Source organism: Diadema setosum, chromosome 15 (genome assembly GCF_964275005.1).
Source record: "Diadema setosum chromosome 15, eeDiaSeto1, whole genome shotgun sequence".
Taxonomy (NCBI): Eukaryota; Metazoa; Echinodermata; class Echinoidea; order Diadematoida; family Diadematidae; genus Diadema; species Diadema setosum.
In genome coordinates this window covers 21,022,472-21,046,377 of record NC_092699.1, presented here as the reverse complement: position 1 = coordinate 21,046,377, position 23,906 = coordinate 21,022,472, and the positions used below count along the sequence as shown (strand labels likewise).

Sequence of the window (23,906 nt, the reverse complement as noted above, 5' to 3'; positions counted from 1 at the left end):
TCTCTTTTGACTCAGGGCACTCCCACAGTATAATTGTGGGGGGTAGACTAAACCCAGCCCTGGATATTACTCGCACACTCACCTTTATGGCATTATCATGAAATAGTCCATCACTCCATTCGCCGTCATTTTGTCATCGCCGGGGACTGCTTTCAACCTCCATAGACGTTACATATTTAAATAGTGAAGATGCACATGCAGAACAAGAGGGGACCGATATCACGATTTGGCCACCTTTTTTATTGTACATAAATCTAGCGTTACAACTTTTTCACTGTCATCTTATCTTCTGAAGTTCTGTTCTAACACTGTCACTGTCACCTACTGTCGCACACCTATCCCAGGCCAGTTTAGCTTTAATTAAATTTTATCCTATATGGACAAGTACACTGTAACTATACACAGCCAAGTCGCTGTATAAATAGTGTCTGGTCGGGCTAAGTGACAAGCATATATCTTCAAGATATAAGCTTGAGGATTATATCTTGAAGGTTCAAGGCCTGTCGCTGTACAGAATTGCAGAAGTCGCTTGCTGGCATCGCATGGTATGGCGTCATTATAATTTATATTCCTAGTCAAATGGAGTAAAAATCTCAACACCTACTCCATCCTTTCTTCCTGTCAGCATGGATTTAGAAGAAAACATTCCTGCGAGACACAATTGCTGCTCACATCACATGATCTCGCCAATTCATACAGGAAGAAGAAACAAGTTGATATGATCAGCTAGATTTCTCAAAGGCCTTCGACAAAGTTCCACACAAACGCCTTATACTCAAACTCAGACAATATGGAATCCAAAACCAAAACCTCATGTGGATACAGGACTTCCTCTCCAACTGCTAGCAGTCTGTAGTCATAGAAGGTGCCACATCAAGGGCTTCCTCCGTTACCTCTGGTGTTCCCCAGGGTACCGTTTTGGGTCCTACACTTTTTCTTCTCTACATTAATGACCTGCCTGACGTAACCTCATCTGGCCATTTTTACAATCAGTGGTGTAAAACACGGTTTTGGCACTAATTGGTGTATAACTTTCTTATACACAGACAGATATGCATTATTTTTTCTCATAAACTTACCACCCACAGTGTCTACCTTGGGTACCTTAATGAACTTTCCTCTCTTTTTCTTTCAGATGTGGCATGCATTTACATGCTTGAAATCCAACACTTTTGGTGTATGCACTCTGACATGGTTTTTTTGTCAGACCTAGCATATTAAATTGTTTATTCCTTTTCATTATTTTTGTTGTTGTGGTGATAGACAGGTATCCAAACTTAAGAACTATTATGTTTACCAGGTTCTGCTTTGTCTTCTTTAAAGACTGAAATTGTCCAAACTTTATGTTTCGGAGGTGACATTTTCCGTTAACAGTTAACCCCTCTTTTGAGTTAGCTCTTGTTCACAATTATAAAATTCAACTTTGCTAATTTCCATCAAAACAGAATAGTAATCAGTCTGACTTAACTTTGATCCAAAGATTATTTGATTCAAATCGCTTATCATTTCTTGGTGAGTGTTTATAAATTTATGCAACTTTTCCGTTAACTTTTCTGTCACCTCCGAGACAACAGATTTATGTATTTGATTTTTTTATTCTTGACATCAGTTATACATTACATTTACAAAAATGTAACATATCCCCTCACATTATCTCAGAAAGAAGGTAGTAGAAATATAGCCTGTTGTTTTCATTTCGGATCAATTTACAATTTTCCGTTAACACTTGTCACCTCCGAAACAATCGTCACCTCCGAAACAACGAGCGTATTATATTTGATAATTTCTCGAAGACAAAGCAATTTTGTTTGATTCTGTCCAATTGACAGGAATCTCTTTTGGATGAAAATAGTAATATGGCAACAGGAAGTGAGAATTTTCTAGAGATTAATAAAAGATCTGATAAAAACTAAGAATTACTGTTTCGGAGGTGACAAAACACTATTAACAAGAGTTTTTGCTCATTTCTATTGAAGAGAAACCATATCATGTACACCAATGGTTTCATTTATTTTAGTAACATAAGTCTCAAAGTGGAGAAATCAACTAACACACTCTCACTCTTATTTTTATTACTATACTGTACGTTTTAGTGCAAATTTACATTTTTTCACTTTTTTAACAAAGAGAATGCACAAAATACACCCATCTGTTGTATATATAACATTGTAATCAAGATCAATTCTCCTGCTTTAGTTAAGTAAACATATAGATGCTTTCATCTTAGAAACTTGATTTCCAATTTAAGCAATTTAGTTGTGAAGATTTACCAATCACAGCTTTCCATGTAGGTTGCTTTTTCTTGTGTTTCGGAGGTGACATTGTTTGTTAACACCATATTGTTATGTGATAGTGAAAGGCAAGACTTCAGTTCCTTTTCACTATCTATTAACATTTTCAAATACATTTAATATCTACAAAATCATCACAGTAGAAGTGACTTTTGTATACCTAGCTCACCAGAATTCCCTTGATACCAAAGTGATATATGTGGCAGTTCATGCATGCCCTAGTCCACAATCTTAAAAGAATCATAAGATAATCAAACTCCACAAAAAGGCCACATGCCTATAGCTGGTGTACAACTTGTTCTTGAATTCTTAGTTGTTGTTTTTCCATGTACAACATGGTAATCATAAACAAAATTATGTGATTTTTTTTTAAATATGACAATAGTTATTACATTTTCCAAGTTGAACCAACTGTTTATGATACCCCTTTCAGGTAATCGCGGTTCAATTATCCGCATCCAAATAATGCGGATGAAGTAGTCAAAATCGCGTTCATATATCCCATGAAGTGCGCACTACTTTTACGAGCACCCGTTCATATAATGGTGCGAAGGACGGAGTTATTTGTCATGGTTACGGCGCACGCCTCTATAATGACGTAATGTTTCCGGTGAATATCCTCACGTGTATGCACACCTCTCGCGCGCTCAAGCTCAGCAATCAGCGGTTGTGCGGGAAATCGAGTGACCTTTGACCGAACTGTGGAATGTTAGTGCGGATAAGTCGTAAAACGCGTTCATGTATTCTCGATCTACTCCTCATGCTGCAATTATGCGCATAATAGCAGCATCAAAATAATGCGCACTTTTCTACTCCTCTCCCGTTCATGTAATCGAAATTTTACGACTTAGTGCTCCTATTATCCGCATCCACGATTACCTGAAAGGGGTATGACATTGTATTTTTAAATATTATTGAAGTTATCTGACAACTAAAGTGAACAGAGGAACAAGTCCCCAGGACTGGAAAGGTAAAGATCCAAAAACAAGATTTGTAGTTCTATCTCAATATAATTTTGATGACGTGTTTACCTTGTTTTGTTATTATGTTTTATCTTAGAATTTGGCTTTAAGTACTGGAATTTCAAGGAAAAGAAAATGGTTTCTTAAAGGACAAGTCCACCTTCATATACATGTGGATTGAGTGAATGCAACAACATTAGTAGAACACATCATTGAAAGTTTGGGAAATTGGACAATCCATTCAAAAGTTATGGTCTTTTTTAGATATCGATGCAATCACTGCTGGATGAGACGACTATTACAATGTATGATGTCACATGCATACAACGATAAAAAGAAAATATAAGTGAATTTCACAAAACTTTACTTTTTGAAAAAAGTGCACATTTCTTCAACTTGCAACTGATGTATGTTAGGGCAATATTATTCACCCTGCCTTCCAAAAGAGAGAAGTCAAGTGTTCTTTTGTTATGCAAGAAAAGTGAAAATATGTTGAATTTTCTTGATACTTTCTCTATATCCTTGTACACGTGTGACATCACAAGCTATAGAAGTCTTCTCATTCAGCTTTGACTGAGCAGAAACTTCAAAAATTCATAACTCTGGAACGGATTGCCTTATTTTCCTCAAACTCTCACTGATGTGTTTTACTAATATTGCTGTATTTACTCAACTCTCGTGTCTATTAAGGTGAACTTGTCCTTTTTCGGTCCCTTATAGGGTTATTTGAGACCAGTTTGTGTCCGGGACCTTCTGAGAAGTTGATGGGTAAAATTACTGAACTAAAAAAAATTTTCCCCATAAGTTCACACAAACGCACTATGCTGCTCTCTTCAGCTGGGAAACACAAACTGTTGTCTTAACCAAACTGTAAAAATTTGCTAAAGATTAGTATGAATTACAATCTAAAACAAAATATGAGCTGGTATCCACTATCATGAAAGAGAATAACTAAACAAAATAACAAGTAAGAACTGAAAGAAAGAGCTTATATTTGAAAATTAAAGCCATGAGGGAAGACATGAATGTTCACAATTGTATTAGCTAACACCTGAGAAGTTGGGCTGTCTCTGTGTTGTGTCACCTCCAAAACAATAAAATGATTTTTTCTTATCTTATACTTTTTACTCTCAAAAGTGACTAATATATATGATTTGCTGTTAATTTTCAAGCAATTCAGAAAGATACATAAAATATATTTTAGTAATGTCAACAGTTTAAATGAATCTGGTATATAGAAAATTTATCCCAGATGAACCAAACACCTTTCACCAGTATTATAACATTTGTATGGTGGCTATCAAGAATGATGAAGAATTCATGAACATCCTTGAATTAATCTATTTATAATACTATGTGCAAACAAAAACATAATACAAGTCAAATAAGAATTTTTGCTTGTGGCATTCATAACCTATGTCCCCACCAAAAAATTACAATGGTACCCTCCGCAACAATAACTTTAAAGATAGTGAATCAATCTAAAATACAATTTGAGGGATTGAAACTATAACTCATTGCCCACACCTTTAATGCAGAAAACCCCATTTAATTTGCTTCAGAGGTCAAAGACAAATGAGGATTTTTGTAGAGCATGTCAGGAATCCCTTCCCTCCAAGTTCTGTATATTGTGTTTACACATTAATATGCAGTTCCAAGAGCATCCAAGTGCTAAACTTGGAAGAATCAGACTCTTGACATCCTTTATAACAATCCACATTTCTTTGAGACCACTTAACCAAATTGACTGGGGCTTTCTGCAAAATAGAGCTAAGATGTTATAATTTAAGACCCCAAAGTAGATTTTAGCTGATTTAATCATATTGGGTGCTATCAATGCAAAAGTCTAATTGTATTTTTTTTTTTTGGGGGGGGGGGGGGGGGGGACATACTATATGAATACTTGAACACAATGTTAACATTGAATGTCACCTCCGAAACAAAGTTATTCTTCCCTGGTGTTGTGGAATAAAATGTTCTGAGAGCAAAGAAACATTACTAAAATGATCTTACACACTCATTTCAATTTAAGGTAGAAAATGGAATGCCATGTTTCTTCAGGTTACAATATCTAGCTTTAAATATGTCCGTCATATTCTTACTGTAAATGAATATTTCGACACAATGTTAACATTGAATGTCACCTCCGAAACGAAGTGATTCTTCCCTGGTGTTGTGGAATAAAATGTTCTGAGAGCAAAGAAACATTACTAAAATAATCTCACACCCTCATCTCAATTTAAGGTAGAAAATGGAATGCCATGTTTCTTCAGATTACAATATTTAGCTTACAACCTTCGTCCAAATGGAAGGCAAACTACCGGTGCCCATGCTAATTAATGAAGTGTAAAAAAACACTTGTTCTGTGTGGTTTATCTGCTTGAAACAGGAGTTCATTTCTTGTTCTTGAGTTATAATTATCAAAAACATTGATAAAAAGAAGAAGTTTTGTGTGTTATTGTCACTTATTCTCAAAAAAACTGAGTGTTAATATTAATGTCACCTCCGAAACATTCTATTATGTTAACTGTCACCTCCGAAACATCCATGTGTGAAAAATCCAAGATTTAAAGAAATGATTGGAATTTCATTTAACCTACATAGGAAGGTAGCCCTTCTTAAAGACTTGTTATAGTATAGAGTTTGACCTGGCTTGCCCTCCAATAAATAGTTAAAATCTTAAAAATTGCATGTCAATTGGTATTTTTACCACAAATTTGTAAATCTCATGTATTTTTTTTTTAATTCACTTTATATTCAACCCCCAAATAGTTTTGATTCACAAACTATATATTGTTGTTAACCATATAAACTTTGCATGGTGAAGTTTGACTACAGAGTTTTGTCATTATGGTGCAATTCATGAAAACAAAATTTTGCTTAAATTTACTTCAGGTGCCAGGGTTTTCCTTAAATTACACCAATAACTCTTCAGCTTTAAGGTCTGAAATGTTATTTTTTCAAAAATTTGAATACTTTCCAACAGGAATCAAACAGAATAATGAAAAAATATTTTGTTTGAAATTTTGACCCTCTGAGTACAAAAGTTACACCACTGATCGTAAAAAAGGCCATCTACAACCAGACTTTTCGCCGATTACTGCATGTTATACCGGGAAGTCAGCAGGAGCACAGACTCACGGATGCTACAGAAAGATCTTGATGCACTGCAGCAGTGGGAAAAGACCTGGCTGATGTCATTCAGTGAGGTTTTGCCCTTCTCGATCCACAGTGAATTGCAGCTATTACATCCATAACACTGCTCTTCAAAAGTGTGAGTCTGTAAAATATCTTGGTGTCACTTTATATAATGACTTCAAGTGGTCATCACATATCTCAGCAATCTCCATGAAAGCTAATCAACAGCTTGGTTTCATCCGGTGCAACACAAGGTTCTTCCCCCAGTCATTCAGGGAGGCAGCTTACTCATAAGTCCCTTGACCTTGTACAACCTCACCTAGATTGCTGTAGTGTCTGGGACCCACATATGGCCTCGGATATTCAAAAACTGGAAAGGATTCAACACCAAGCAGCTCGCTTTGTCACAGCTGATTATAGAAGAACGAGCAGTGGGACCAGCATGATCAATTTTTAAGTTGAAATGGCCCAGACGTACTGTGAGCATAATGCTATGCGTTTTTTACGCATCTAATGGGGCTGCGGACTGTAACATTCAGGATTATGACAGGGTAGTATTGCGGACAAATATCAACTTAAAGACGAACAATTTCTTCAATTTGAAGACTTACCAGTGAAGTTGAAGTATTGACAACAGGGTTCGTGCAACGTTTGGTTCTGTCAATAGTCCCTTTCTGTTCGAATTGATGACTTAATGTGACTCGGCCGAGAGGAACCTGGGAGAGCTACACTGAATTGACGGCAATTGTGCACTTTACGGCCCTATATTATCGGTGTGAGATTTTACCCTAATCGAGCAGTGCGTGCGAATTCGAGTACCTATCAGGCACCGCGGGTCGACAGCGGGTCTTCCGGCACTGTACTGTGTACGTGTGTGTGAGATTTCGCATTGGGATGCAGTGTGTGTGAATGTGTCACCTGCGTGTGTGCGTGATGAAAGCTCTTACGGTACGCCACATGGTTAGCGGTTGCTCTGGATCTAACGCCCTTCCCTGTGCGGCATGATCGAGTGCAAACAGACCCCAGACACACAGGGTGCTGTGCATTGACACACAAACGACCGCAACAGGTGATAAACTTCTGTGCTTCAATCATGATTTTAAATGAATGAATTTTGCATTATATCTTAAGCAGGGAATCACAAATTAACCTGTTGCGGAGAACATATGTCCACTCGCGGCATGGCGAAATTATTCTGTGAAATGATAATAAAAAACCCAAAATCTTATCCCAACTCGTCAGTCTGTTAGTGTTTATTTCGTCTACAGCCCAACCAAACGCCGTGCGAAGTGTGTATAGCTACCGATTTACAGGCAGCCACTACATGGACACACACACACACACAGGCCTCGAACACGTGGTTGGTCGCGCGATTTATGATGGGATGGATGAAGAGGCATGAAAATATTCACGTAACTGTTGTGGCGAGCTGGTGCAAGCTAGGATGTTCAAAAATGGAATCTAATTGTATCACAGACTACTGCCAGGGATGTCAAGTTCAAAACATTTTTATGAGTGAAATTTTCATGACTCGGCATCTTGGCGCGCGAATGTGCGCGCGAGCGAGGGTGTGGGAGGGGTTTTTCCCCCTGTGGCCTCCCACGGTTTTCACGGTTTTCAATTTTTAGCTCTTAATGGTGCTATCAAGTGCATACTTATGACTATTTTTTACTTACTTTGAAAGACAAAAGGGAAATGTACCTTCAATTGCAACTATCACTTTAATCTTTTGAGCTATGCTCATTATTATAGGCCCAAGTTGCAGACTTCGCCCGATGCGTGAGAAAAATGGGTGCCATGCGTGAGATCGTGAGATGGCACCAAAATGCTTGAGTCTCACGCAGAATGTGTGAGACTTGGTAGCTCTGTACTGCCAACTTTCTCACACTTTGCGCAATGATCATGGCAATTTTCTGTGATGCAACATTGTATATAGAATGTAAAGCTCGATAATCCTGCTGCGGAGAGCAAAGGCATGCAAAATTGCGATCGCAGAGTGTTACGATGTGTCAGCTAGCTCTGCAGAAGCGCAGTGAGTGAGGCAGGCTTTTCTTGACCTTATCACTTGTCAAACAGCGTTCCATACAGCAAGAGAAGCTCGCCAGCTGCTCAGTGCGGTGTGGTTCATGGGATATAATCACCTTGGCACACGGCGAATGAGGTACTGATAATATAGGGCCGTAAAGTGCACAATTGCAGAATTGACGGCCAGCGCATGCGTACATATCACATGCGCACAAATTTCAAATCCATTGACTGGATAAGATACCATGTCTGTGTGCGCAAGCGCTGGCCGTCAATTCAGTGTAGCTCTCCCAGGTTCCTCTCGACCGAGTCACATCAAGTCATCAATTCGAACAGAAAGGGACTATTGACAGAACCAAACGTTGCACGAACCCTGTTGTCGATACTTCAACTTCACTGGTAAATCTTCAAATTGAAGAAATTTTTTGATTTTAAGTTGATATTTGTCCGCGATACTACCCCGTCATGATCCTGAATACTACAGTCCGCATACGCTATGCATATGATGGGGCTGCTGGTCGCAGTTACATTGTATGAGCAGACATTTATGTCTATGGTGTACAGAATCATGAACAAACGACCTTGTTGCAATTCATCCAGATACATTTTTCACAATTTAACTTGTCTAAAACCAGGAAAAATCACGACATGTGCTTCCAAACATACCGCCGCCACTTTACCGCCTAGAAGCAACATTGACAAATTTGCATTTAGGCCTAGATCCGATCCATGGCATACCCGAGTGGAACAAACTTCCAAGCTCTATAAGTGACTGTAAACAATGGTAAAGTTTACTGTCTGTAGTTTCTGCAGTCTCACGTTCACCTGAAAATCATGAAATAGAATCGAACATTCAAGGAACTCTTCAATGACCCACCTTAAAATCACACCTTGTTCAGTTGTTGTGATTAAGCCCACACCCCTCCTCTATCTCATCGTGCACACAAGTTGTATTCTTCTTCGTGATAAGCTGCATTTTATAGCCTTTGAAGATTAAATTTATAGAAGAAGAAGAAGAAGAAGAAGAAATAATAATAACCCACATGGGTTTGTACATTCGGGACTGTAAAAACATAGGCCTACCGCCGCGCCTTCTTTGCTTTGGCGTTGGATGCATAATAGATCGAGAAATTAACCTTTAACTAGCTTTAAGCTGCATAGATAACGATAACATGGGAATAAGCCTATTGGAATAATACCACGAATGTCGGACACATTTCTTTATCGCAGATCATGATGATTTCTATGATTCTATCTTACCTGGACACATTGATTTCGGTGATCCATCATGACCGCTTGTAGCCTTCTGTCAAGGCCCTCTCGCTGTTGGTGAAGAGAGCCTTGCTCAATGACAGGTGGCGGTTGTTTGACTGACTGATTGGGCTGCTTAAGTACCTTCAGCAACCAAAACGGGTAAATAATTCCCCATAGAGACGTTTGTTAAAATTCAAATGTCAAAAAATTCTGTAGAATAGCTGGGAGAAATGAGGTGTTCCATCTTCACTAACCTGGATAAGTGAGCTATACCCTGTCCAGGCGCGGTGGAGCACCCCAATTTGCATCTCATTATCGCCCCGTTCTATTTGAATTTCCAACGGGCATCCACGGCTGCCCGAAACTGTGTGCATGAAAAAGTCAAATCTTTACCTTCTCCTTGTGCCGATATGCGTGCCGCTAGTAAACTCAAACTTCCCACACTATCTAAGTTTTTAAAAACCTTCCTTTTGATGAAAAAATTATGAAATTTGCTGTACTAGAACTTGAGATATTAAAGCGTTTTGAAAATCACCTCTCGCAAAACATGCTCTCTGTTTTTTTCCGACTGGACTATGGCCGGGCTCCAATGTGTCCGAAACTGGCAACATAAGTTCATCAGGCCTCAATCCATATATGGTGAAAGTTTTCGCTTTGTACCACCTGTACTTTTTGAGAAATCAACTTGTTTCTACAGGGTTTGGAATAGAAAATTGTAGTCGGCGAAACAATTGAAAATGACGTCATTTCTTTTCCCGTAATATTGGGCATGCGTGGTACGTGAGATTCAGGATTTCGTGCTCATTGTTGGTTTGCATGTGACGCAGTCAATTTTGCTGAGTGTCGCACGGCGGTGATTGCTGAGCTGCTGCCGCGCACGCTGCATGCAGCAATGCGTTGTGTGTGCTGTGACATGCAACGCCACAGTGACGCGATTAATTATACATGGGACCGACCTGTACGCTTTGCGTTCGTGTCATTTTTGACATCACCTTCTGTTTTTTTCCGACACAATCATGGCCGGGAATATTATGGTATGAAATTTAAAATGCAAGCAGATAAATAAATTTCGGTGTACTTTGTTTGAATGGCGCTTTTGTTCCGCAATCACACTTCGTGAATTTTAGGATGATTTTCGAGGCATATTTTTGGTAATTTTGCTCGCCAGGTTTTCGCTAAAATTTCACATTTTATCATTGTCAAATCCTTTAATATGTTATATGTGCATATTCGGACATGTTTTCAAATTCAAACTAACTCAATTTTAATCCGAAAATAGGTTTCCTGAAATTGTTATTAGCTTGAGAAGTTGTTTACTTTTTCTCAACTACGCGAGTACATGTTGTTTACTTTATGCAAATGAGGCTCGGCTGCCGATGGATTTCTGCGAGATAATTGGGGTGCTCCACCGCGCCTGTGTCATCCATCAAATTTCCAGGGCAGGTTCTTGATCGGCTCAAACTCTGTCCAAGGGTCCGCAAAACCAGACTACGAGTTCTTTTCACTAAAAAAAATCACCTATTTTCCGTACACGCACCCAATGAAATATAGTCCCTTCAAATTCCATGAGAAAAGCTTTCATCTTCAAATCAAAATGCAGTTTGTAGAGGAATTCATACTTAATATCTGCAGCTATTCAGTTTTATGCCAAACTGCATTAATGATTTTTAATTATTTTTTTCTTCATTTATTTTTATTTACAGGTGTGAACAACACTGTACGGAGTGTACCATAGAGCTTTGAAGAACGAAAATTAGAATGGTAGCGCATGCAGAGAACTCTGTGGCAGAAAAAAGAGATTAGGGAGCTTTAGATTTTGGCGACGGGGACGTTTAGAGGAAAAAAAAAAAAAAAACCTATTCTGAGCATTATCAAGAAATTATAAGGAAAAAACATGGTTTCACTTTCCTACCATAATGAAAAGAGCACTTGACTAACCGCCTTCAGAAAGCAGGGGAATATTGTCAGTATCAAGTTGATGATGGAATGTGTAATTTTCATGAAAAATGAATTTTTGTGGAATTCCCTTATTTTCTTTATAATTGTTGTGCACACATGACGTCATGAACTTTCACTGATGTGTTCTACTATTGTTGCTGCTGTTCATTCAATCCACATTTCTCTTTGGGTTTTGGTTTATTATGTTGAAAGTAAAACTATATGCCTATAGATTTCCATGACCTGTCGGTGTGCTTGCGTGATACACAGTGTTCAGTGCTTTTGATCAGGGTGATGGGACATGCATTAATTTAATTCACAAACATCTAATTTTCATGGTACACTCAACTCACATGTACTCATAAGATCATTTGTGATCTTTTTTTTTTTTTTCCTATTATGATATGTCCTGTGGAAGAAGAAAATGAAGCAAATAAATAGAAAAAAGTCCTACCGCCCTGTTTCAATAAAGTATATTGTGTATATACCTACTAAGATTACTAGTAATTAAGCTAATAGTGATAGGCCTATTTTAATGAGCGTTGATTGTGAGTGACGATTTAGAGAGCTCTTTTGATTTTTTAAATGTATTGCCGTGTGATTTGAAATGTTGAGTGTGTTGTGGAAGGAAATGGTGAAGAGGAAGAGATGCATAATTTGTGTTGAGTTTCGCGAGTCTAAATTTTCGCGAATCGGGAATATTTCCGACGATTTCGCGAGTGCTTAATCGCGATCGTGGAGTCATACGGAACGGAGAAGTGTACGCGCGTACGTCACATTCACATCGCGGGATCAGAGTCAATATTATTTTCGCGTGCCTTTAATTTCGCAAATAGCACCTGACTCGCGAAATTCGCGAAAATAAAAACCTCGCGAAATATTCGGCGTATACAGATACTAGTAAGGGATAGCATATATGGGTCAGCTCTTCTGTTCAGGAGATACTTATCTCGAGAAGTTTTCATTTTCTTTCAGTTCATCACCTCTCTTTAACACAATTATCTCCATTTCAATTTATGATTTTTTTTTCATAATTTAGTTATGCATGTATCTTTTTTTCAAGGCCCCTCTCAACTTTTTCAGTTAAGATTTTGATAATGCAACCTTTCTGTCAAATTATTATTTATTGACTTCACTTTTCATACGAATTCCCTGAACCTATAACATATCACTTATATTTTTCTTCAGTATCTTTATGTTCAGCCTCTCAGAAATATAAACTGCCCCCTCCCGTTTTAAAAACGAGGCGCCGGCCGTGGATTTAAGTGCAGAATGTAATTTGTTTCGGTTGAGAAGTCTGGGCGTATGGGGTCGGCGCGTTAATTTGAGACTGTCAACGAGGGTCCTTTATAATTTATCTGTGCATAGAAAGATAGGAAGACCACAATTTATAACCATAGAAACACACTACTTTAAAGCAACCAAAAAAAAAAATCATTTATTGTCAGTAAACTTCTTTCTGTTCTGCCGAGCTATACTGTTACGCTTATTCATTGTTTCTAAATTCGTCACAAAATTGCCATTGCTCTTGATGTGTGTATAAAACCCTCTCCAAAAACAGTCCAACAAGAGCATTCGAATCAAATTCTGTTTTGATATATAGATTATTAGCTTTGGCGTCTTCATTCGTGCCACTTGTTGCTCACTCATGCACATTGCTGTTGCTGTTTCGTCTATCCCGACCCGGTCCAATATCACTCCACGGCCATTGTACTCAACACGCATTTGGCGTCTCTCTTTACAATCATGTAGAACAAAGTGGTTCTTACCTGTGAGGATAATACTACTAGTAGGCCTACGTGCCGTATATGCTTGCAATTATGCATAGAGACCGAATACGTCGTATTCGGTCTCTATATTGCAAGCATAGACGGCACATAATATCTCCGCTATTCACATTTTTAGATAAAAGTGGTCAGCAATTTCGCAAGACAAATGTGATGAGAATTATGTTTCGTACAGAAGGCAGAAAGCGGAATATCGACACGATCGTGGTACAGTGTACTTGCATCTATAACGTAGGTTATGCGTCGTCTGCTATATTTCGCTGTGGTCGCAATAAACCAAAGAGCGTACAAACCTAAGAGGGTGCACTCTCGCGATTTTACACGTAATGTGTAGTACTCCGTGAAGCCCAACGGCGGCCATTTTAGGAAGCAAACCGCTGGATTATCGCGAGCGTACACACGTGACCTATAGGAGTGAATTCTGCCTCCCCTTCATTTTCTCCCTTTTATGGAGACAAAAAGCGGTATAGCTTTGTTTAAGACCTCAAATTACCATTTAGAAACATCATTTATGCCAACAAATGAAAAAAAATATATTTTCAAATCTGTAATCCCTCAAAGTTCGAGCTATATAGCACTACTGATCATCTACACCTCTCCCCCCCCCCCCTCTCTCTCTCTCTCTCTCTTTTGCCCCTGCCTTTTTGGCCTTATATCTTACCTTGGGGGGGGGGAGAACGCGCCCACTGGGTTTTTCTTTTTCTGGATCATCCCAGTGTATTTTCAAACTTAGTATTCATATTTTTCTTTTTTCTAGCACTATGGACCTTGTAACGAGGATCTGCAATGCGAACATGTTCAAAAGATTACAAATATTTGATTGAAAATTGCACCGGCAATTCTGAGAATACAAAAGCCCCCTCGTGTGGGAGGAAGACATCTTCTAAGCCCCCCCCCCCCCCCCGCCCGGCCCCTTTATATTGTCCACTTCAATACAGAGTGCACCGTGAAGACCGATAACGTAGATCAAGAGATGACAGAATATCTCAGCCGCCAAGGATCACTGTACCAGACTCTCTTTGGTTAAAACATTGTAAATATCATTTCACCAAAGTGGGCTTCGAGACTGTTGAATTCTTCTTGAAAAATCCCAAAGCTCCGACGGTATGGAGGAGGCAGTGGTTATCCTCACTGAGATCAGACCTGGAGGTATACGATTTGCGTCCAAGAGACGATCTCAATGTATACGGCCAAGAAAGGCGATTAATGTACGTTCAAACCCCCCCCCCCCCCACACACACACACACACACAATTCAAATTTAAATTCAAATCTTTTTTTTTTTACTTTTTCAACAGAATGTACGAAGAAATATGTGAAATTTGACATGCGTGTCGTTGAAAATATACACAGCGACCCGGCCGACATGCAGGGATAATAACATGTTGATGTCTATAATAATGATCAGTACAAAAAAGAGACATACAATTCACAAGTTTAAAAGTGCAACAGCGAAAAAGCACACATGCATCAGAGGTCAACATTACCCCCTTCCCCCCATCAAAAAAGAAAGAAAGAAAGAAAGAAAGAAAGAAAGAAAGAAAGAAAGATAACCCCAAAAGAAAAAATAGAATATAATGTTCTGCAGCTTTTTTTTTTTTTTTTTTTGGAAACGACTTTATAGAAAGGAAATTTCATTGACTGCCTACAATGATTTCTATTGGTTGTTCTTGGGAAAATCATGATATATTAGCCTGCATCGTTGACCAAGAGAAGAGTTGGAGAGGGGGGAGGGAGAGGGGGAGGGCTCTTAAGCTGTAAGCACCCTCATGCATCACACACCATAAACCATGTGTACTCCCTATATTATCATTAGGAATTAGCTCGAATTTTGAGGGACTACAGATTGGATAATAAAGAGCATTCTTTCAATTATATTTCATTCTTAGGCAGGAATGATACTTATAAATGCAGTAATGAGGTCCGAAGTCCTTCTTTTACCCTGTATGCTTCTCTAAAAAGGAGAAAATGAAAGGGAGGCAGATACCTCTCCATTGAGGGTCACGTAAAAATCCGCCCGCTATCGATCGCTTTGCTTCCTAAAATGGCGCTTGCACCTGCCCGTGAGCGTACTACGCAATATCACTGCCTCGAGTGCACCCTCTTAGGTTTGTACGCTCTTTGCAATAAACCGGGCTCCTGTTCCCTTTTCGTTTTGAAGTCAAGTGTTCTTTCATTATGCAAGAAAAAATGAAAATACATGTATGTTGAATTTTCATTATATATTTCAGTAGCGGATCCAAGGAGAGCGCACCGGGCTTGCGCTCCGTTTGTTTGTTTGTTTGTTGTTGTTTTTTTAATATAAAGAAAAAAGAAAAAGAAAAATGGGGGATGCGTGCACCCCCTTTTAAAGAATTCCTGGATCGGCCCTTGTATTTTCTTTATATCGTTCTACGCATGTGACATCACAAGCTGTTGAGTGTTATAGAAGTCTTCTCATCCAGCACTTTTTATATACTGGGCAGAAACTTCAATGAATTCATAACTTTTGAACGGCCGATTGTCCGATTTTCCTCAAACTCTCCTGTTGTGTTCTACTATATTCCTGCATTCACTCAATCCAGGGATTATTGTCTATGAAGATGGACTTGTCCTTTAAATCCGTGTGTATGGTTATATCAGGGAGGTGGAACCACCTCCCTGGTTATATCACGTTGTCACTAGTTCTTTTGCCACTGTGTTGGGCAGTAATATTATACGTATAGGCCTACAAGGCGTTAGACAGATTTGCTCGTGCGTTTGTGTTATGGATATTTATTCCCAGGAAACGTTGTGCATGTTCAATTTTCTGAATGAGTACACCTGGCAGACACTACTAGGGCGGATTTCCTTTTCCTTTTGGGAAGCTTGTAAGTTACCTGTGTGTCGGGGGGGGGGGGGGTCAACGGGGTAGTGCTCGTGGCTGGGGCAGGGGCAAGTGTCTTCCCTGCGATGGAAACCTCGGAAAATTATAATTTTTGTTGTGTTCTGAATGTATTTTCCATAATATTCACCTTTATTATCATTTCTTTCTTTACATTTAAACATTTTGATTATTATTTTTTTTTTTTGCGCAGATTCCTATTAGATTTTGTGTTATCACTAATGTATTGTTTAGGCCTATTTGAGAGTTTTTCCCACATAAGATGGCGCGTTGCCTATCTTCAATCTCTCACAGTGATCCAGCGGTGTACGCAATTCGAGCTCTATAGTGATTTATCTTATCTCTATGCGTTTGTTGTAGTATGGTGTAACCAAAGAGGTTCTATGTAACAGAATGAAGCGGATTCTGAGTACACGCGTACGCAGCGCTGTGATGAAACAAAACGTAACACGCAAATGGTTGGCCATCGCCGCCAAAAAGCGTCTCAACACCATATGCATACATGTCAGAACGTACGCATGGTTCTGTCATAACGTACGAATGGACATTTGTATGGCTGGCCATCCCTGCCATTAACGCCATCTACCGTACGTACGCTCAAACTATCGTACGTACGCTCAAAAACAACCGTACGTACGCTTATTGACCAATCAGCGAGCTATGTTTCAATCAGATTCAACTACGTTTTCAAATGTTAAAGGTGCACTCACTTCAAGCTGTGCTTACGGAGTTGTCACCTCCAGTTTATCATTACTGAATTGTTACTGTTTCTACACGAATAAATCTGGAAATAAAAGTTCTATTGAATTGAATTGAATTGAATTGAGTCAATGGCAGCACTGAGAAGTCGATTGTGAATACACTGTCCGCTTCATAAATCATAGCCAAGTAGAAGTACGGAGTAGGCCTACTTTGGTGGCGGTGTATTTACGAATACTACATGTAGTAGTACCCGATCGGCAAAAAGGTCGTGCAAAAGATTTCGGAAGAGCTCTTATTCGGTCATCTATGCATGTACGAATAGTGGTAATGTGGCATCAGTTCCAAGGGTCTAGTAACACTACCCCCTGGAAAACCACCCTCCGGATAACTACCACTGGGATAATTACCCCCCAGGACAATTCCCCCCTAGGGCAACTACCCGCCGGACAACTACCCCCCTAGGGCTATTACCCTCCAGGGCAATTACCCTCTAGGACAACTACCCCCCGGATAACTACCCTCCTAGGGCAATCACCCCTCTGGGCGATTCCCCCTTAGCACAACTACCCCACGGTTAACCACCCCCAGGATGACTACCCCTGGATAACTACCCCTAGGATAACTACCCCCAGATAACTACCCCCCGGGTATTTACCTCCTGGATAACAACCCCCGGATAACTACCCTCTGGATAATTACCCCCCGGATAGCTACCCCCTGGATAACTACCCCCCGGACAGCTACAACCTGGATAACTACCCCCCGGATAACTACCCCCTGGATAACTACCCCCTGGATAACTACCCCCGGATAACTACCCCCCCCCCCCCCGGATAACTACCCCCTGGATAACTGGGTGCTGTTCGTTATTCCGAAGGTTCGCTATTCCGAAGGTTCGTTATTCCGAAGGGTTGTTAATCCGAAACACGCAAATTCCCTATACCTACAGGTTCGTTAATCCGAAAATGAAAAAGGGTTCGTTAATCCGAAAACTTGTGGCGTTATTCCGAAGGTTCGTTATTCCGAAGATTGGTTAATCCAAAAATGAAATTCGGAACAATGAACCTTCGGAATAACGACTCTTAGGAATAAAGAGCCTTCGGAATAACGAACCTTCAGAATAACGAGCTGTAACCGGATAAATACCCCCGGATAACTACCCCCTGGATAACTATCCCGCGGATGACTATCCCCAGATAGCACTATCAAATAGTACATTTTTACAACAACAAAAAAGCAGTGAATTCAAATACAAATACAACTTAAACAATCACTGAATATTACCGATGCCCCACCCTGACCTGATGGTGTTAGCTCATCCAGCAAAACTGGTGATTGGATTTATGTTCTTTCAGAAAAACAAATGTGTTATTATAGTACCACGGCAACACATTGACCAACGATGATCAAAGATATGTTCAGCTCATTTAGAATTGATTATCCTTACCAAAATCTCAATGCAGAAACCTGACCAATGGAGTGAGCAAAACACTGGTAATTTATTTTTTTTTCTAAAAATACTGTTTCCGTGACAACACATTGTCTAACCAAGGAGGTATGAGAGAACCTCCTTGGTCTAACACCGACAAATGACGAAGGTTGCACTACAATCGGGATAACTACTACCCGCATTAGTACCCCTGGTATAACAACTACTACCTGATAATTAATACTACCCTGGGGAATTACCACTGCAATCTTCAACTTTCCCAGTGCAATTACCCTCCAGGGCAATCCCAGGGCTAGCCCCGAACAACTTACCTCCAGGGCTATTCCCCATAGGGCAACTATTTCCCCCCTCCCCCGACAACCCCCCCCCCCACCACCACCAGGAGAATTTCCCCAGGGCAATTACCCACCAGATAAACATCAACCGGGTGATTACTCCCTCCAGGGCTCTCCCACCAATCTTGATAGCCTACAACATATACCTCCGGATATCAAACTTCTTACCCTCCAGGCCAATTCACCAGGACAATTCCCATTGGGCACCCCCGAACCCACGGCTTAAGACAACTACTCAGAGGCAGTTCTGCCTGGGGTGAAAGGTCATGGAGTAGCCGCAATATCCCACAATTATGTCTAATTATAGGCCCACATATATCACATTTATTTCATAAATTAATGAATACATTACTATATCTATTTTGACAATGCTTATCACTGACTTCAGATGTGTCTAGGAGAATTTCGATGCGATTTTCTGTTTATACTGTAGCACTCATTTCAGTATTGCCCTGCTGCATCATTTTGCATTAACCACCATAGATTATAGCTAACACAGAACATTTGTACTTCCATTTAAAATTGCCCTTTTCTAAAATTAGGCCCCGAACAATCACCTCTCCGCCCATTGATTTACCACAAGAAAATTACCCCTCCCATTTTTATTTTCTAACATCGTTTGTTATTTCAGTCGAAAAACTCATATTCTGTGAACAGCGAAAAATAACGGGTATCAACGAAGTCTTAGCAATCCCAGTGATTACTTCTTCGTTTCTTTTCAATGATTTTGGTATTCCCGAGCCGCATCCGAGTCGATAATACATTAACCATCTGTGTTTTTGTCTTGTCCCTAATTTGCTTGCTAGCTTGTTTGCTTGCTTGCTTTGCGGCCGTGCTGGTCATCCAAGGCTAACGCTCAGAGATTCCCATTTCTGCATTTAGTCTAGGAATGCAATAGTGAAAAGCTTGCTTGCTTTAAAAATAATAATAATGATGATGATGATAATAATAATAGTAATAGTAGTAATGAAAATAATAGTAATAATAATAACAATAATAATAATAATAATAATAATAATGGTGGCTATACTTGCACAGGGCGCATGTACACTTTTTTTCGATGCTCATGGCGTTTCAAAAAATAAAAATAAATATATATATTATACATGTTCAAACATGAAAACACAGAAGAAAATGACAAGCAACAAACAACCACATACCAGATAAAGAATGCAATCGTTCCGAACATTATAGAGTGCAGTTATAGTCCTCAGAGTGAGGGAAACAGATACGTTTTAAGTTTTGATTTAAATATTTTGTAGATGACAGTTGCCTCATCTGAATAGGTAGCTGATTCCACAATTCTGGTCCTACAACGGAGAAAGCACGATCACCCTATCCATGTTTTCCCCTGGATTTTTGGAGTAACAAGATCTTGAAAATTATTTATTTTAACTACAGGAAGCCGATGTAAGGAACGGATGATTGGAGATATGGAATAAAGCTTAGTATAGTAAAAGTTAACAACCGGGCGGCAAAATTTTGCAGCCGTTGAAGTTTTGTGACATTTTTTGGAAGATTACACAATAGCGGATTCGAAAAACCCAACCGAGAAGAAGGCAAAGCATGATTAAGCATATCAGCCATGTGCGTAAATTCCCCCTGAAATGGAGGGGGGGGGTGGCCTGTACAATCATCCCCCCCCCCTGAAATTTGAGAAAAAATGGAGGAAGCAGAAATGTGATACAGAGCTGAGCAGTATTATATTGTAGGATAATGTATACATAATTTTCTCAAGCGCTCAATCGCTTCGCTCGCTCGCGAAGAGAGTAATATCGACATAACGATGATGACTCTGTCAGGATACATCTATGGGCATACCCAGGGATGATCAGAAGGGTCGAATCTATCGGGGGGGGGGCAAAGGGGCATTTGCCCCGCCCCTACGGAAATGTTGGGGGCAGACAAATCATTTGTCCCCCAAGCAATTCCCGGGATGAGGACAAATCTCGAACTTTCTTTATGGAAAATTGTCCAAATACCGCCAGAACTATGCACCGGATCGTTGAATTACAATCATAAACATCTGAACATGCAAAAGCTCCGCTACTGGGTCCCTTTCGATAGACTTTGTACACTTTTGAGATTGACGTATTTCCTTATATTTTATCAAGGAGTGTGCAGCAGATCTTTCACTTTCAAAAGCTCCCTCATATGCAGAGGCGTCGATGATGTGGGGGAGGGGATGGTTCCCCCAGAAAAGTACAGAGGACAAACATATCATTTTGCTCCTCCTCGTAACTCCCGAGATGTGGATATGTTCTTACTTTTTTGATAGAAAACTGTCTAAATATTTCACCCAAAGATGGCTGAATTTCAATTCTGAAAATATAAAATCTCCCTCGCGTAAGAGGTGGATAGGTCTAACCCCTTCCATACCCTCCCCGTTCAGTCCTTTCTACTTAATACACTTTAGATTGACAGATTTTAAATGCTTACAAGAGCTACAGACAGGACCGATATGGACATAACATCATTAATGATCGATTTTACTTAACATATAATTCTTTAAACTATATATATATATATATATATATATATATATATATATATAACAACTCAAGATTTATCATCATTCAGTGTAAGGGCACTGGATGTAAGCCAGATTCTTCAGGTCTTGCCAACATGCTTCAAGTTTTGCAATGGCCGATGACAGTGAAGACACAGCAGATTTGAAAGAAAATGAAGTTGTGTATCATATGCATAACAATGATAACCAATACAATGTTTGCGCAATACTTTACCGATTAGTTACATAAACAGACAAAAAAAGAAAAAAAAACACCCAAAAACCAACAAGAAAAAAACCCGGGCCTCCAACAGAACCCTGGGGTAACCAATAACAAATAACCAATAACCAATCCTGACATAATTCTTCTTTGCAGCAACTCAATAATCATCTTTTTCAGTGCGTGAAACACACGTGTGCGTACGTATAGGACATACACACAATGTAGATGTAGGCTTACATAAAAGTAGGCTTCATTACACAGGCGCGGTGGAGCACCCCAATTATCTCGCAGAAATCCATCGGCAGCCGAGCCTCATTTGCATAAAGTAAACAACATGTACTCGCGTAGTTGAGAAAAAGTAAACAACTTCTCACGCTAATAACAATTTAAGGAAACCTATTTTTGGATTAAAATTGAGTTAGTTTGAATTTGAAAACATGTCCGAATATTCACATATAACATATCAAAGGATTTGACAATGATAAAATGTGAAATTTTAGCGAAAACCTGGCGAGCAAAATTACCAAAAATATGCCTCGAAAATCATCCTAAGATTCACGAAGTGTGATTGCGGAACAAAAGCGCCATTCGGACAAAGTACACCGACATTTATTTATCTGCTTGCATTTTAAATGCCATACCGTAATATTCCCGGCCATGGTTGTGTCGGAAAAAACCAGAAGGTGATGTCAAAAATGACACGAACGCTAAGCGTACAGGTCGGTCCCATGTATATATAATCGCGTCACTGTAGCGTTGCATGTCACAGCACACACAACGCATTGCTGCATGCAGCGTGCGCGGCAGCAGCTCAGCAGTCACCGCCGTGCGACACTCGGCCACTGCACTTTTATTTGATTGAATAAATGTAATTTCTTACCTTCTACGAAGGAGATATTTTAACAGAAACAAAAACACGAGAAAGTAGAAGTATGCAGACTGAACTGAGCTGACATGTTAATCTAAAAACTGAGAACTGTGTTCTGAGACAATATAGATCTAAATGCAAAAAATCTACTCCTGTGTCACATTACATGGCATGTGTGTGAGGAAGAAGAAAATTTGGCCTAGGGAAGGGGGAGGGGGGAGGAGGAAAAACTATTTGTTCATAAATATTCGATGACACAGAAAATCCAATCTTTATCATTTTTTTTTATTTATATGATTATTATTTAAATTATTATTTTTTTTTTTGATTACCTTCTACTGGGTGGATGGCATAGTTGGACGAAAGCAGATGGGGGGCCAGTTTATGTAAATCTGAATTATTTTCAGCGGCATGTTCTTTATTGATGTACATGCAGGTAGGCATTAATTTTTTGTGTGTGTGTGTGTTTATCACTATCATGTGTGTGGTACTGTCTTTCTTCCTATGTACATTGTTTTAAAGTGTTTTTATGTATTAAGTACTAGTAATTTTTGCTACAATTATGTGTATGCACCTTCTTCCAACAAATCCTTCCATATTTCCTCTCAGATGTTGTCCACATTTACAAAATCATGTATCATCCTCAGGGCTGCCAACTCTCACTCATTGAGAGTGAGACTCACTCATTTTGGTCCTTTCTCACTCTAAAACTTTATTTCATTTGCATGCATTTCTATTGATCTCACTCATTTTGACTCCGAAATTATAGCATTGGCCTATGGGAGTCTCACTCTCAAGTAGTTTCCAATGTTGGCAGCCCTGCATCCTTCTCACACATTCCAATAGCAGCATCACTTTCCTCAATGATTGCCTCTTCCAACTCGGTGCACATCAATCGTACAGAAACGCATAAACAGAAGTATGCATCCCACTGAAGCTACGGTCACAGAAGTCCTTACGAACACTGTAAAAATGACCGATTTGTACAGCCCCAAATGGACAAAAATCTTTGTACGGCATTTGCAGGGATATCTGTGACCGTAGCTCTAATTCCGAGAGAAGTAATATTAGATTCTAGTTCACAAGTTAACAGAGGGATGATCTGCATGATTGAGTGCTTTGATTTCTACTTGAATTTTATTATAATTTAGAGTTTAAATGTTAGTGTTACTTAAATACGGTGTTATTCATTCAGCTTTGCTGGCCATGGTCATTGCTGAATTCATAACTAGGAATAGAAAATTTCATAACAAACACATTCCTGCTTATGATTTTTATGAAGAAGTTAATCGCATGTGCTACCAAAATCGCAAAAACAACGCGCAAAATCACAAGCTTCACACCCGGGCCTCACACATTCACAAACACAATCACAGGCTCCGCTCAGCTTTCTACCAACTGCTAAGGTCCACCGCCCGGGCCGGCCTGGCCGGGCCGAACCTCGAGCTCGGCCTCGACAGAGACGCGCCGCAGAGTCCGATCAAAACCACATCATGTCAGACCGTTACATTGTTATGATTATTTTACTCATTTAAACGAAACATTCAGATGTTTGTAAGAAA

General features: G+C 39.5%; 1 protein-coding gene across 1 annotated transcript in view; it reads right to left on the bottom strand.

Moving 5' to 3' along the window:
- LOC140239074 (tRNA pseudouridine(38/39) synthase-like) overlaps window positions 1–9,707 on the bottom strand; it is a 103,616-nt gene extending 93,909 nt beyond the window's left edge. The window contains exon 1 of the mRNA XM_072318971.1: window positions 9,677–9,707. Coding sequence (XP_072175072.1) covers window positions 9,677–9,706 — 30 coding nt within the window. The 5' untranslated portion in view covers window position 9,707. The remainder of the gene's footprint in view (window positions 1–9,676) is intronic.
- Between the last annotated feature and the right edge of the window lie 14,199 nt (window positions 9,708–23,906).